General features: G+C 39.0%; 1 protein-coding gene across 1 annotated transcript in view; it reads left to right on the plus strand.

Annotated features, from left to right (window-relative positions):
* Positions 1-655: 655 nt before the first annotated feature.
* The window catches only part of KBTBD12 (kelch repeat and BTB domain containing 12), a gene marked incomplete at both ends in the record, with an annotated part of 29,398 nt that continues 14,663 nt past the window's right edge, over positions 656-15,390 (plus strand). The window contains 3 exons of the mRNA XM_084247219.1: positions 656-1,725; positions 5,284-5,554; positions 7,572-7,722. Coding sequence (XP_084103345.1) covers positions 656-1,725; positions 5,284-5,554; positions 7,572-7,722 — 1,492 coding nt within the window. The remainder of the gene's footprint in view (positions 1,726-5,283; positions 5,555-7,571; positions 7,723-15,390) is intronic.

Consider the following 15,390-nt stretch of genomic DNA (forward strand, 5'->3'; position numbering starts at 1 on the left):
AAGCCCAGCAGCCGTGATGGTCATTGTATCCTCTGTCTTGGATTATTGCCCTACAGCAAAATTGAAGCAAATTTTTTTCTCAGCCATCTTACATGGTCCCCAGTGTGATTTTTTGGGAGGTGCACATACTTTTTGGGTGATGCTGCATCTCCCCAGAGAGAGTACCACCCAGTGCTCCACGGCCCCTGCCAGTGGGCCAGGTGTGTCTCGTGACTAGAAGTGGATTTGCCACATGTGCCCATTTTGCCACGTCCCTCTTCCTTCACCTCAGGAGGGAGGACTTTTCAGCTCTCCTGGATAAGTCTCTGCTGTTGAACAGGAAAATATCGTGTCAGTAGTCCGTAGTTTACTGTTTATACAATCAGCAACATCTTTAGACACAAAAGTCATCCTGAAGTTAAGCACATATAAGAAAAAAAAAGTCAAACTACTCTGTTTGGAATAACATTTATTTTAAAATATTTCTTAAAACTAGTGCTGTATATTTATATGATGGGGAGTTTTTTTCTTAGAAGACAACTGCTGCTTTTCTTCCCCTCAGGACTGTTACATGACATCTCTGCTACTTTGTGAGTGATCAGACATTGCAAATAGCCCCCTTGGGAATCAAGCTAAACCTCAAGAAGACTTACTGAGAAACTTTGGAGAGAGTATCATGGAGTTCAAGATTGAGGGGAAGGAAAAATACCAACATAGCTTGAATTTACTCAATAAAATTAAGAACATGAAAGAATTAGCTGAAATGATTGACGTGGTACTCATAGCAGAAGGGGAGAAATTTCCTTGCCACAGACTGGTTCTGGCTGCATTTAGTCCTTACTTCAAAGCAATGTTCACCTGTGGACTACTTGAGTGCACTCAAAGGGAAGTCATCCTCTACGACATCACAGCGGAAAGTGTGGCAGTCATATTAAATTACATGTACAGTGCAGCTCTGGAGATCAACAACACCAATGTGCAGACGGTGGCCATGGCTGCCTATTTTATGCAGATGGAAGAAGTCTTCAGTGTGTGTCAGAAATACATGATGGACCATATGGATGCCTCCAACTGTGTAGGGATCTATCATTTTGCAAAGCAGATTGGAGCTGAAGATTTATGCGATCAATCAAAGAAATATTTATATCAGCACTTTGCTGAGGTGAGTTTACATGAAGAAATACTGGAAATTGAAGCGTACCAATTTATGATGCTTATTAAATCAGATGACCTTAACATATCCAGAGAGGAGAGCATTTTGGACTTAGTCCTGAGGTGGGTCAATCACAACCAAGCATTGCGCACAGAGCATCTTGCTGAGCTTCTGAAGCAAGTCAGATTGGAACTTGTGAATCCTTCTTTTTTAAGACAAGCCCTAAAAAGAAACACAATGCTTCTATGTAATGCAGATTGCATTGACATAATTCAGAACGCTTTCAAAGCCATCAAGACACCCCAGCAGCACCGCCTGAATCTCCGTTATGGCATGGAGACTACTAGTCTCCTGCTTTGTATTGGCAACAATGCCTCAGGAATCAGGTCAAGACGCAGAAACTATGGGGAAGCCAGTTTCTGTTATGATCCCGTATTGCGGAAGACCTATTTCATCTCCTCTCCCAAATATGGAGAGGGCTTAGGAACTGTGTGCACTGGTGTTGTCATGGAAAACAACACGATCATTGTGGCTGGAGAGGCAAGTGCCTCTAAACTCTCTAGACAAAAGAATAGAAATGTTGAAGTCTACAGGTTTGTATCTGTATTTGTGAATTTGTTTTCATTATCTTGCTTTGACATTAGCAACAGTAGAAGAAAGTGCAGCTGAGAGAATGGTCAAACCTTAAATTACATATAATCAAAGTTACCCTGTAAGTCTCCCGTACAGAAAGATACACAGAACATGGCCTTGTTAGACACGTGTATAAAACCCTAAATGTATAGTAAACATAGCATATGTGAGAAATTTATAATAAATTTATAAGTATAGAATAGTATACATGGAAAATTGATAAGTAATTTCAAAATTATTTTTCTTTAGTTTTTAAGAACATAGAGTTGAATTTACATAGTTAAGTGTATGTGTATTTTGATTCCACTGTACATTTTCATTCTTAGTTTTCATTATTTACTCATATGATAAAGCTTAATAATACATTGCTTTTGAAGAGCTTGATATAACTTTTAACAAGAAGAAAATTTGAAGAACATATTTTGAGCTGACTTTTTTAGTTCTTAATTTAGAGTAACAAGTAGTTTTTCCTTGACAAAAATTTTCTAATTATCCATTTTCATTCTGTATCCTTAATTTGCAGCAATTTCCTAAACCTCCAATAGTGTAAAGTATAGCCTTAGAAAGCTTCAATCCTGGAATTTTGTTACGAGGAACAAGAACTAACTTATCACTGATCCTTGTATGTGGGGACACAGACATTTGCTCAGTTTATTCAGCAAGTATTCCGTGAGTCTTCATGCATAACTCTAACTGGGTAAATAAGAAATATGCACATAGAATAAATGGTAAAGCTCTCCCTCAGTATCCTTCAGTTCCCTCCTAAAGGGTTTGTTCAGACTTTTCCAGTCAGAAAGTAATTCTTTTCAGTCAGAAATTCTTTTCAATCAGAAAGTCATTCTTCTCCACAGTGAAGATAAAGCAAAGGATGTGGAGGCCTACTGTTTTTCTGTCATCTCTTAGCATTCCATTACCCCTTTCCAGCTATACACCTGCCCTCTTTTCATACTCATGCTTTGAAGACGAGTCTCATGTCCCCAGTAGTGACAGGGGAGGGGATGCAGCCCCGACAGGCGCCCTGTGCCCCTGGTGGCCAGCACGTCATTGCTGAGCTCCTACAGGGTCCTCAGGGTCAGCTAGAGGACGTCCTGCAGGAGGACCCTGCCCTGGCCTCCCTGGCATGGTTCTCAGAGGCCCACACTGCTTGTTTTGTACTTGTCCTTGGTTAGCTGCCTGTCTTTCCATCTTAAACCCTCTGTACAGGAACCTCAGGCTCTTTAATTAACTCTGTTCCTCCTCATCAAGATAGTCTACAATTCTACCATCAGAATTTATTTTTAACAAATGTCCAACCTTGTCAGAATGCCCTTTTATTTCCATCCACAACCATCTCTCTTCCTGACCTTTTCTGAAAGCCGGCTTCCCTTTCTATTGCCTGGCAGCACTGCTCCCACCTCACGTCTCTTCACCTCTGGCAGGTTCCCATCTCCACCCTGCTGATGCACATGGGTTAGAATTAGGGTGCAAGTATCACTTGCCCTTCACATGATCTGCAGTAATGAAAAAATTCAACAAGACAAACTGTAGAACTATCCTGTAAGTCTCCAGCACAGAATGGTATACAGAACATGACTTTGGGCTAAAACGAGACTTCCAACAGACGTCTAGACAATTAGGGCCTTGTAGCGCTACTGAACATTACTTTAGCGCCAGTTTTGTGAAAAGGTGTGAGACATTATCAGGTGGTATATTCCTACTATATTATTTCAGTTTCTTGTCCCTTTTATCTTTGCTGGGTTGCTCTTCATAAATTCCCATGCAGATATATGTCTTCTTCATTTAAAAGAAGCAATAAACAAGTACTCTAGTAGGTCATTTCTTTTCAAAAAATATACGCCTTTCTATCTCCTTTACTTATCTCCCGCACTTTGGTTACAAACAGCTGAGGATGTAAGTGTTATCTTTAAACTGTCAACCCCTGTAAACACAGAATGCTTTTGTCATTGTTTTCTTTTTTATGTCATATCCATTTTTCCTAACAATAAGTTGTATGGTTTTATCTGGGCATTTTTCTGCATTTTTAAAATTCAAAATGTTAAAATAAAAATCAGATTAACAAGACACTCACAAGCCTGTGCTTCCTAACCTGTACGGGATATATTTTGTTCTTGCCAATTTTCTTATGTCTCAGAAAACCAAAATCCTTTTTTTTAGTTCTATTTTTATAAACATTTATTGGCTTTACTTCAGTGGCTCCCCACATATGCATACCTAATTCTCCTTTCTTTTTTAAAAAAGCAGTCCAATTAAAAATAGTGGTGAAAATAGCACTGTTGATTCTAGGAACTTTGATTTCCCACCTAGAATTACAAAGAAGACAGTTGTAAAATTTGATAAATAGCTGCATTCAGTTGTGACAAGCCAGACTTGCCCTCTAGGAAAGGAACATCCAGCTCCCCACTGAGCCTGAGGTAAAGAGTAATCTCTGGAAAAGTGTGTAGGAGTTGGCCGAGATGGCTGGGGAAAACCCCTATGATATAATTAACTGTGAAATGTTTGGTGCAAAATAGGTCGTCTATACTTAAAAGTTGTACTCTGTGTAGAAGACACACGTCATCAGTTCTCCATTTGTTTCCAAGCAAAACAACCTTTCTTTCTTATTTTCCACATTCTCCTGGCTTTCATTTCTTGTTTTGCTTTTAGGTTTGTCTTTCCAGTATTCTTCCTGTATTTTCTGGGACAAATTTCATTGCACAGATTTTATCCCACTGTCCTCTTTGGTGCCTTTGTCCTTAGACCATGTTCCCGATCATGATTAGAGAAATAGACTTAAGCATTATCAAGAGACAAGACAAAGGATAGTCAAGCTCACATGCTCAATAATGCACACAAACACAGTCGGTCTGCTGTACTCTAAAAGACATTATCACATACATCCTAGTGTCCCTACCTCCCAATCCTCTTTTCAGACTGACATAATTATTCATGGAAGCAATTATTCATGGAAACTACTAGATTAAAATAGCTGCTAAAGCTTACAGACACCTGTAGGTGGGTTTTTAATACCTCCAGGTACTCTTGACTCTCTCCTGAGCCACTTAGAAATGTAAGAACAATTGCTAAAATTCTACATATCCCACATCATCCCCTTAGAAATCTCTGCTCTAAAACCAATTTCTTTAGTATTAAAGTGAGACTTCTAGTCCACAGAATAAGACGTTACTATATTTTTCTTTATTGTTACTTAAGATAAAACTACAAATGATTTTCTGAAAGACTTTCCTAATCTTGATTTTCTTTTTCAGAATTAGGAAATGAAGTCTAGTCCTGGATAATCTATACTTTATCGTTATATTCTCCCTAAAATTCTGCAGATGTGGTTGTTTCTATGCATGTTATATTTAGTTCATTAGTCCCTGTAAAAATATAAAACAACCTACAAGCCTCTAACCCTATCTTTTGTTAATGTTTGTCCTCTCCAATGAGAAGAATCAAATCATGTTGTTTTTAGTTGGGAGAGAAACTTAAATGTGTTTTCATGTTGACTCTAATCCTGAGTTCTCTCTGTTAATTTACAGGTATCATAATAGAGGAAACCAGTTCTGGGAAAAATTATGCACAACTGAATTCCGGGAGCTCTACGCTCTGGGCAGCGTCCATAACGACCTCTATGTGATAGGAGGGCAGATGAAAGTTAAAAGCCAGTATCTTATTACAAACTGTGTTGATAAGTATTCCGTAGAGCGGGACAGTTGGAAAAGGGTGTCTCCCCTTCCACTACCATTGGCGTGCCACGCTGTAGTAACAGTGAATAATAAACTTTACGTGATTGGAGGCTGGACCCCTCAGGTTAAGGAGCTTCCTGTGTACCTGATTGCCAAGGCTGTGCAGAGTCTGACTGCTGTGTTGAAAATGCTGTGGTTGATGAATACTAAAAGAGTTCGACTGATGTTTGGGCAAAATGCTTCCTATTTTATTAAATATTAAACTTATGATTTAGAAGTGTTAAAGTGGTTTGAGAGAATGAATTCTAAAGTGTGTTATTCATGGACATGACTTCATTCAGTATCCATGCCATGTTCTGCATAATCCTTCCCATTCCTACTAATTATGCAACATGGTTATGCTGAAGGATTATCTGTAGAGAGCATCTGAGTAGGAGGCAGAGAAGCCAGGTCCTCATCCCAGTTCTGTGTGACCTGAGGCAAGTGACTCTTAGGTCTTTCCCAGATTTAAAATTCTCATGCTAAGTGGGAAACCAGAGTACTCATCCTGACACAGCATAACATTTCCACAAAGGTATCAAGTCATCTTAAACACACCACACCTTTGCTGGGCATCAGCAGATGGAGAAGTCAAAATGCTGTATGTGTGGGAGCCCTGAATAGTGATGGCACCCCAAACAGAAGAGTCAGCAGAGTGGAGCCACAGGGGCCTTTCTCTTCTCTTCTCTGTGGGTGTCACCCATGCCTTGTGATCACCCAGCTGCCTTCTGCACTGCCCATCCAGTCTTTCTAATGAAAAGTAGCCTTACTAGCTCAATGTCCATCCCATGACATAAAGTCAATTTATTTTGGCCTATTTGATTTCTTGTTTCTCCAGATTGACTCCCTGTAAAACTGATGTTTTTTGCTTTCATAAGTTTAGGTTTTAGCCTTGATAGTATATTGCACCTTCATTTAAAACATATTTCATGTTTAATACATTTTAAAATTTGTGCTATATATCTAAAAATAGAGCAGATTTAATCACAGCTAGTAGCTGATGCCTGAAAAATTACATGTAATTAAGCTTTATCAGAACTATCCACTGCATAGTTAATTTGGCAGGAATAAGCTCTGAAGACAACTTAGAAGCTTTGCTTTTCTTTCACTAAGATAGAATTTAAATACTTAAATTGGAACAAAAATTAAAACAAAAAAGTCAATATTTGTTCATTTCAGTCCTTAAGTAAGGGATTTAAATATTTATTGAATAAAAATGCTTTTACTAGTCTATAGCTAAGACACTATGTTAAATTGCAAAGTGACATGGAGTTGTAACTGTCCCCTATGAACATAACTCTTAGTCCATCCAAACTTAATCTCATAAAATCTTCATAAATGTGGCAATAATTTCTGTGTTGAATAACTGTATCCAAAGGAAAAAAACAAGACACTTAAGCATCCTTAGATCGAAATCATACAAGTTCCTGATGCGTTATAGACAAAAAGCAATACTTAAACTGAAGTTTATGAGAAGCCACATCTGTGTAAGAATAAGCAGTTGTTCAATTTCTATCTCTAGTCATTAAAATATAAATATAAATACATAGAATTAACTGCAAATAATTCCTGTTAATCCCTGAATCTTGAAAATTGAATTCAGATCATTCCTGTATAGCTATAATTATAGTGTAAAAATATTCTATGAAAACAGTAAAATGCTTTTGCAATTTTCTTTCCCCTGGATTAGGAAATAGTATGAAGAAAAATAAAATATTATTCACATTAGTTTCTCACAAATATACAGTTGTGCACTAAGTTTGATAAAATTGTATTTTAAATACTAATTTTTTTAAAACTTGGTTTCATTTTTAGGCTTTGCAGTTGGTTCAAATGCATTTTTTTGTCAATGCTGTAATTGTCTCACTGCCAAGATTTTGCTATGATCCAACACTTTAGCCTCATTATTACAAAATATAAATTCTTGTGATTTTGACAGTGTGCTTATACCCCCGAGTCATGGGATTGAGTGTGTTTATGAGTGAGTTACTACAGTTAACCCTACTTATCTCCTTGGCTTTCTGCTTTGATTAATTGCATCTAGGTACTCATGAAGATCTCTACGTGGTGGGTTATTATATTGGCTGTCATATTTCATACAGATGGATCTTCCTGATGAAGAACCTGATCGATTAAGCAACAAACTGTTGCGATACGACCCCAGCCAAGACCAGTGGACAGAGCAGGCACCTATGACATACTCGAAGTACCGATTCAGTGTTGCTGTAGTCAACAGTGAGATTTATGTTTTGGGTAAGAACAAACAGATCGCTAAAAGATTCTAACTCCTTTTATTTTTTTTTCAGCAGTTTGCCTCAGTAAAAATGAAATACTTCCCCTTCCTCTTGCACCCCACTTCAAATTTATATATAACTAGCCAAAAACTGTCTTTGTTTCTTGTTTTCTAGAGCACAGTATGATAAGATCAAATGAAAGTCCATTGATTTATTAAAATCGAGGTTATTTTTATGGAATTTTCAAGTCTGTTGGAATGCAAGAACAGTAGTGATACATCCCTATATATATCCTACCAAGTAAAATATTATGAAGTGGGAATAAGCCGTTGGCCAGCTTTAGTCAATGGGCTTTTGCAACCAACTGTGATTTTCTGTGCTAATAGAAGAAAAGTCATCATAGGTAAGACAGTGCCACCCATGCCAATCCTCTTCGTTTTGCCTTATCCACCAAGTTTGTAGAGGTGTTGTCTAATAATTTTAATCCAAATACACTTTTCTTTGGCTCTTAAATATGTATGGTCTTGCACTAGCCAGTAGAATTGGTGAAAAACTGGCTCATTCCTACAACAGTGAGTAAAAACAACTCTGAATATGCCTTATGTTTTCCTTATCCTTCATTCCTTGTTTTTCCTCGTTTATTAAGTCCTTTGCTCTTCTAAGCGCATTCCATTTTTCCTGACACCATTCTCTATGACCTTCCCACCCACTGCTCATGATTATGGGAAAGAATGAGACCGAGATAAAGAAGGAGCCTAACTGGTCGAGTGAAATGATAACAATGTCATTTCTTTATTTCCTCCCATCTATACTGGTGGCTGACAGGCTAGAACATGGGGGAGATGACAGGTAGCAAAGAGATGGCAAAGAAAAAATGTGAAATATGGAATGAAAGCCAACCAAGCATTTGAATAGAGTTTTTTCAAAAAGGGAAGTCATTATCTCTTATCTGCTTGCACAGCATGAAGCAAATAATTAATGCACTCAAATGTGAATAGTTTCATGATTTTAAGAACAAGAACTTCATGCAACGTAATTTATGATTACCTCAGTTATAATTAATTTTTTCCTCTGGCTATGTGTTTAATACTTTGTTACAACAATGTGCGTGTCATAGGTCCAAAAACAGACAATGTCGAAACTAGGACAGAGCGCCTAAGATAGATGTATTACTCAAGGAATGAAGGGCTGATCTACCAATTACATTAAAGTTGGAGGTAGTCAAAAGTGGGATAGTAAAGTACTAACTCTCTTATGTATAGCTGACTAGATATTTGGACTGCTCCTCCCCTTGAAAATATGAAAACAAAAAGTCGATTAAGACATATTTTTAAACCTTCTAGAAAATCTGTTATAGCACTAAGAATTTAGCAAGCCAAAAGCTAAGAGAAAGCAGAAGACTTCTTGCTATGGGCACGTGAAGTGGTCAATAGCCTCTCCCAAAAGCAACTGTAGAACTAGATGTCTATCCCATATCAATAATTGATAGAATAACGAGACAGAAAATGTGCAAGGTTACAGAAGACTTGCACAGGGAGGCAAAGCTGGGGATACGAAAAGATATTTCTTGGCACTAAGTAAGGTTGGTTTTAAAAATGAAAAGAATTAGGTATGCTGACACCTAGTCCTGCTTGTAATCACACATACATGTTGGAGACCCCTGAGGCGTGAAGTGCTGAGACAAGGAAAACACCAGGGGCATGGCTGGGAGACTGCTCAGCACAGGTGGGATGACTGGCCCGTGTATAGATCAGGGAGTTCTTTCTGTGTCCGTGAAACATGTGAGAAAAGAACAATGTGCTAACACAGAACCTTGGTGGTGAACGTGTGCCAGAAATATGCCCAATACTTAGAAATAAGAAAGTGAGCCACTGTTCTGTGGTTCTACCCATCCTGTATCTTGCTCTGTAACTTGGTTGTTTCTGCTAATAAAAGCTGTGGTGTGCTGAGGAGAGTAGAGTGGATCTAAGAATCTCTCTCCCCAGCCTTCCTTTTTAAAGACAAGACTCAATGCCCTGGTCCTTTTACTTCAGCTATCTGTGACACATGAGAGAAAAAGAAAAGAAAATCAGCCAGGTTCCTCCTTGCAGGTCCTCTAGATTACACACTGCCTCACCAGCCTCGCCAAACTGCCAAAAACTCTGCTGGTTTCTCTTTCCCTCACTAGAGTGCAATGCGAAATCCAATTCCTAGCCTTGGTCCATAATTAGTAAATTTGGTCCAGAATTTCTGCCCAAGGGCAGAAAACAACCCCAGGGAAGACTCTTCCTCACTGTAATTTTAGCTTATCTAGTCTTTGTCCTTTCCAAGCCTCTTCAACATCTTGGAAAACAGAATCTTTTAACTTGTCTATTTTTGCTCTAGTCACATTAGAATCATTTGCCTGCCCTGATGACTTATGAAGAATTGGAATATGATTGCCAGACACACTTCATTTTTCTTAGATATAGTTCTTTTTGTGTGATATTTTTGTTCCACAATTTTATATAGGAGGGAAGAACTAAATCTCAGGTTAAGTCCCTTTCTCAAGCACTTGTTATTGAGTGGCACGGCGGGAATCAGAGCCCATCATTGGACAATGAGGTCTTCCTTTCCACCTCTGTGCTGTTTCTTCCTTCCACCAAGGTTACTGATTTGGGTCCTGCCAGCCTGCGAAGGCTGCTTCAGTTGCCATCCTAAGTGGTTAGCAGACATCTTCGGAGAAACACCTAGTGATGGCTTTACTTTGAACCAGGTGAGGGTGGTGGCGGCAAGCCTGTGGAGATGGATAATGGCCCTATATTCTCTGCCTTCAAGGTTTCGGTTCCTTACCTCTTGTCAGAGGCCATCATGTAGACCCTATCCACTATATAAGCATATAAAGTCTGTGATTTTTTCCCCATAATTGCAAGAGTGGGATAAAGCACAAATTCTCCAGGCAGGGACATCTCATTTGTAAGTCTTGAATTAATCAGCTCCTAAGGCATTGTCACAAAATACAAACTGAGAAATATAACTGAAAAAAAATTGAAGTTAAACTTCTTTTAAAAAAAAATTCTTGCACTTTAAAGACTGAAGCAAGCGAGTGCTCTGCCACTTTCTATCACCTGTGTTTTAGTCTCTACACTGTCGGTGTCTAAGCCAGATGGTTAGTCAGGGAAAGGAAAGAAGCTGAAAATCAGATTAGCTCATTTTGCCCTCTGATTTAACGGCTTTTATAAATGGCTTGTCAGGGCAATCGCTAAACTATGGTTTGGATGAAATGTGGATTTCTATTATCTAGGCTTTCTTTGTTCCCTCTCTGCATGACAATTTTAGAATTGATCTTGTAGTTAGACCCATTGAATTTGGATTAAAATGTAATGTAATTGCTGTTGCTTTGGTTGTTTTAACATATGTTCATTATTACTTGAACTTGACATGGTAATATTTGCAGTATGTATCAAAATTAATAATACATACCCTTGACCAGATACTGTTGTGCAAATATTTCCTCCTGTTGTGTACATTAGCTTTTTCACTCTTGATTAGTTTTCTTGCTGTGCAGATGCTTTTAGCTTGGTGTCGTCTCCCTTGTTTATTTTGAATTTGGTGCCTGTGCTTTTGGTGTCATGTTCATAAAGTCACTGCCCAGATTACTGTTTGGCTCCTACATGTTCCTCTAGGAGTTTTACAGTTTAGGTCTTTTGTCCTCTTTAAGGTGATTTTTGTGTATGATATAATCAAGGGCCCAAATTTGTATTTTCACATGTGGGTGAGTATTGGCAAGGGAGAAATGATAACTCTTTTGTGCTGTTCACGGGAATGCACAAACAATATGGAGAGCCCTCAAAAGAATACCACAGGATCCAGCAACCCCATTTCTGGGTATTTATCTAAAAATTGAAATGAGATCTCGGAGGTAATTAAATAACACTCCCATGCTCATTGGAGCCAAGGTGTAAAAACAGCCTAACTTCCCACGGACAGATGAATATAAAAAGTAATATGGCATTTACCATATAATGGAATCATATTCATCTTTTAAAAGAAGGAAATTTTGTAACATGCAACAACATGAATGAATCTTGACAATATTATACTAAGTGAATAGACCAGTCATAGAATGACAAATACTGCCTGATCTGACTTACTGAGTTATCTAAGAGAGTCAGATGCATAGACTCAAGGAGCAGAATGGTGGTTGTCAGGGGCTGAGGATAGGTGGAAATGGGGAGTTACTAATCAACTGGCAAAGCAAGATGAGTAAGTTCTAGAGTGCCATTTTACCTGTTGTCAGGACGGCTGTATTGTACATTAAAAAAATTGTCAAGAAGCCAGATCTTGTGTTAAGTGTTCTTACCACAGTAGAATAAAAATTTTAAGAATTAAAATTACAAAATGTGCCATTGAGCTAAGGAAGATGCAAAGGGAAGGCTGGGAGAACACAAGGAAATAGGTATGGCGGTTCAACATTATTACCCTGGAGGAAGTGGAGGAAGCGGGTAGCAGTGACTCTGGGCGAGTGGGGAAGAGGAAACATCCAGGAGATTATGAATGAAGACTGTTATTAGGAACTAGATGAGTGACTATGAGCAAAGCTCAGCCTCTCAGAATTGAAAGAGAGAAATATTTCAGGGAGAGTGAGCTTTGAAAATAAGTTTAATAAATGCAACTCAGTAATGTTGGTCTCAGATCCACTAATAATTTCTGTTGGAGAGATACTGTATTTTCTTATCACACTGTCACTTGTTTCAACAAATACTTGTTGAGCATGTGGTATGTCAGACCCTGGGCTGGGTGCTGAAAAGAGGGACATAACTCTGTGCCCCGGGGGACACATGGGCTCGTGGTCTAGGATTGGACAGAGACAGATCGTCTGTGCACAGTCAGGTGCGCTCCTGTGGGGATCTAGTGGCGGGTCAACTAACCCATGTGCAGACGGGAATTAGTCAAATGAAAAATAAAGGAGGAAGAGACTTGGCAACGTGAATAATATAAGTCATATGAGAAAGATTAGGTTGAGTTACTTTCATGCTTTCAGTATCTTTGTGAGTAAACATTAATTCAGTCTGTTTCTCAATTAAATGTCAAGTGTGGGAAACCACTAAAGGATGAGACCTCCACTCGGCATCTGAACTTTAAGAAGCTGAATTGATTGTTTAGGGGACAGGGACAATTATTAGTCAGAGATACTCTCAGATGCCTGATAATCCTGTATAGGGTTGTGGGTGGGAATGTACTTTAGATTAGCGTTGTTACAGAGGTGGCAATGGACTGCTGTCAACCTCAGAAATGTGGTCTGTGCATTGTAGAGGCAGGAGTGGGTCATGTTGAGCTCAGCAGGTGACAGCAGATGACTGGACAGGATGGTTAACACTGACCTTGAAAGTTTGATATGGGTTGTAAGGATGTTTTTCACGACATTCACGACAGAACCAGTTGAAATCCTCTAGGAAGAAACCCTGGAAGGCCATGCATATCAAGGTCTTCTTTAGAAAAATATTTTGCTATTTGTACAGTGAAAGCTCATTATAAGAGATGGTTAAGCTACTTTAATACAAAATACATGCTGTGTAGGAAAAAATGTTCTTTAAAAAGCAGCCCAAGAAATTCAGATTAATATATGCTATTACAATAAGAAAATGTCAATTCCTTGTTTTCAAGGCTTTACTTTTTTATGAATAATAAAGCAGAAGATGATTTAAGTGTGGACTGCTTATTGAGAAAGACAGAACCTTTGGGCTCTACCTCAGTAAAACCCACTTGTAAGCCCTTGTTGAGTGCCTCTTCTATAAAATACTGATTTAAACGTGCTATCGGGTGCTCTCGCTTGAAAAAAGGTTTTGTGAGATAAAATAACCAGTATTTTAGATCTCATACTATTGGTTATGCTTTTGAATAAATTGTTTACTTGTGAAATGACAATGTGTATCCATACATACTTTGGATTTCTTTCACATGTTTTTAAAAAGTCACACTGTATTCAGAAGTTGCCTCAGCTTAATGGGTCAGGCAAAATCAAATATAGAAACGTGAGAACAAGACTCTATTTGTGGAAACATTTAGACCTTTCCAAACTGACCTTGCCTGGCTTTGCAGCCTGGTCTCTCGTCACTGCCTCCCAACCCAGGAAACCTAAACTCCAGCCACAGGGACTGAGGGCCTCCCTTCTAGGCCTTTGTCCACTCTCCTAGCTCAGCTTTTACTGCCTCTTGCTTAGCTAACTCCTCCCCACCCTTCAAGGTCCAGGGACGTGCCTCTCCTCTTGGTGGCTGTGAGCTCCTCAGTCAGTAGACCTCCTGGCAGCGAGCTCTGCCTCTGTCATTGCCCTGGTCATAGTATGCTGAGGGGAAGAAACCTGGCCTTATTTGTGTCTGCATCTCTTCTGCCCAGGGCCCAGCTTATGTAATAAATGCTAAGTAAATACCTGTTTCCTGTGACTCCCTCATCTCTGTAGCCTGTCCTATTCTTCCATCATGTAAAAGCAGAGCTAGAGGTCTGGTGGGGAATTGCTTCAAGCAGGTATTTCTCATTTCCCCGTCTGGAGAGCCAGTTAGTCATAAGTCTTCTGCACAGCTAATGTCCCAATTGCCACATGGTTTTCTCCAGGGGACCACTCTGGGCCTCCCTGGCTTACGGACTGCAAGTTGACTCTCAGCTGGAGTCCCATCCAGGGTGGTGACAGGAAAATTACACAGAAGGTTCCACTTACTACAGTAAATGCATTACTTCAAAGATCACTTTCGAGGGGAATTATTTTGAGATGAGAGGACCTGGTTTTGTTGTAATAAGAATTTGACTTTTTCTTTCTTTCAATAAGATTCTAAGCAATTTTTCCTAATACAAGTGTTTCTCAAATTACCTTGGTGACTTGTTTAAATGGCAGGTTCTGGGCTTTTACCCGTGGCAAATTCTGAGCCAGTAAGTCAAAGTCAGACCTAGGAATCTGAGTGGTAGAAAGTGTTGTCTGGGTAATCTCAGTGTGAATGATCATTGCACTGCACTTAGAGAAATACAGATGTGGTGAAGAAAGGGGAAAACATTGTGTTAGTGGAGGCATCAAATGCTTGAACTGTTTTGCATAAGCAGGCTCTAGACTGGGTTCTCAGAAAGACCAGAGATGAGTGAAACATTGTCTCCCTCTCCAGACAGCACTGATCAAAGTGTCCCAGCATCCTAGTTACCAGAGCAGGCTATTGGGTATGTTCTGATCAAATTATAGGAGTTCGTTGGACACCCATTTCCTTAGCTAATACCAAGCAAGGAAAGAAAGATGCCTTTACATTGGCTGGAAAAGTCAGACCTCTCTGACTGAGAAAAGACTTGGATAGAGAGTCAATAGCCGAAGGCTTGAACAAAGGTGAATGGCTTGCCGCATATTTGCTGTACGCATCCATGAAATGATTGTCCAGTGAGTTGTATGAGAGATTTTAACCTTGATTATCAGACACCCTCAACAGGGAGCCCAGAAGTTCTTACCCTAAGAGACCAGTTTGCCCGCAGCTCCCAAATTGCACCTTAACTACAGTAATTTTTATCATTGATATCCTAAAAGTTCACAGAGTTGGCAGTTCCACATTTCATTGTGACAATTAGTTAGAAATTGCACTTAATTCAATCAGCATATAATTATAATGCTGTATTATAATGGTTTCATATTTGCCTTTGATTTCCCAATAGACGGTCTTAGGAACAAAAAAAAATTTTTAACTTGTTATTCTGTGAC

The sequence above is a fragment of the Talpa europaea genome (genome assembly GCF_964194135.1).
Source record: "Talpa europaea genome assembly, chromosome: 11".
NCBI lineage: Eukaryota > Metazoa > Chordata > Mammalia > Eulipotyphla > Talpidae > Talpa > Talpa europaea.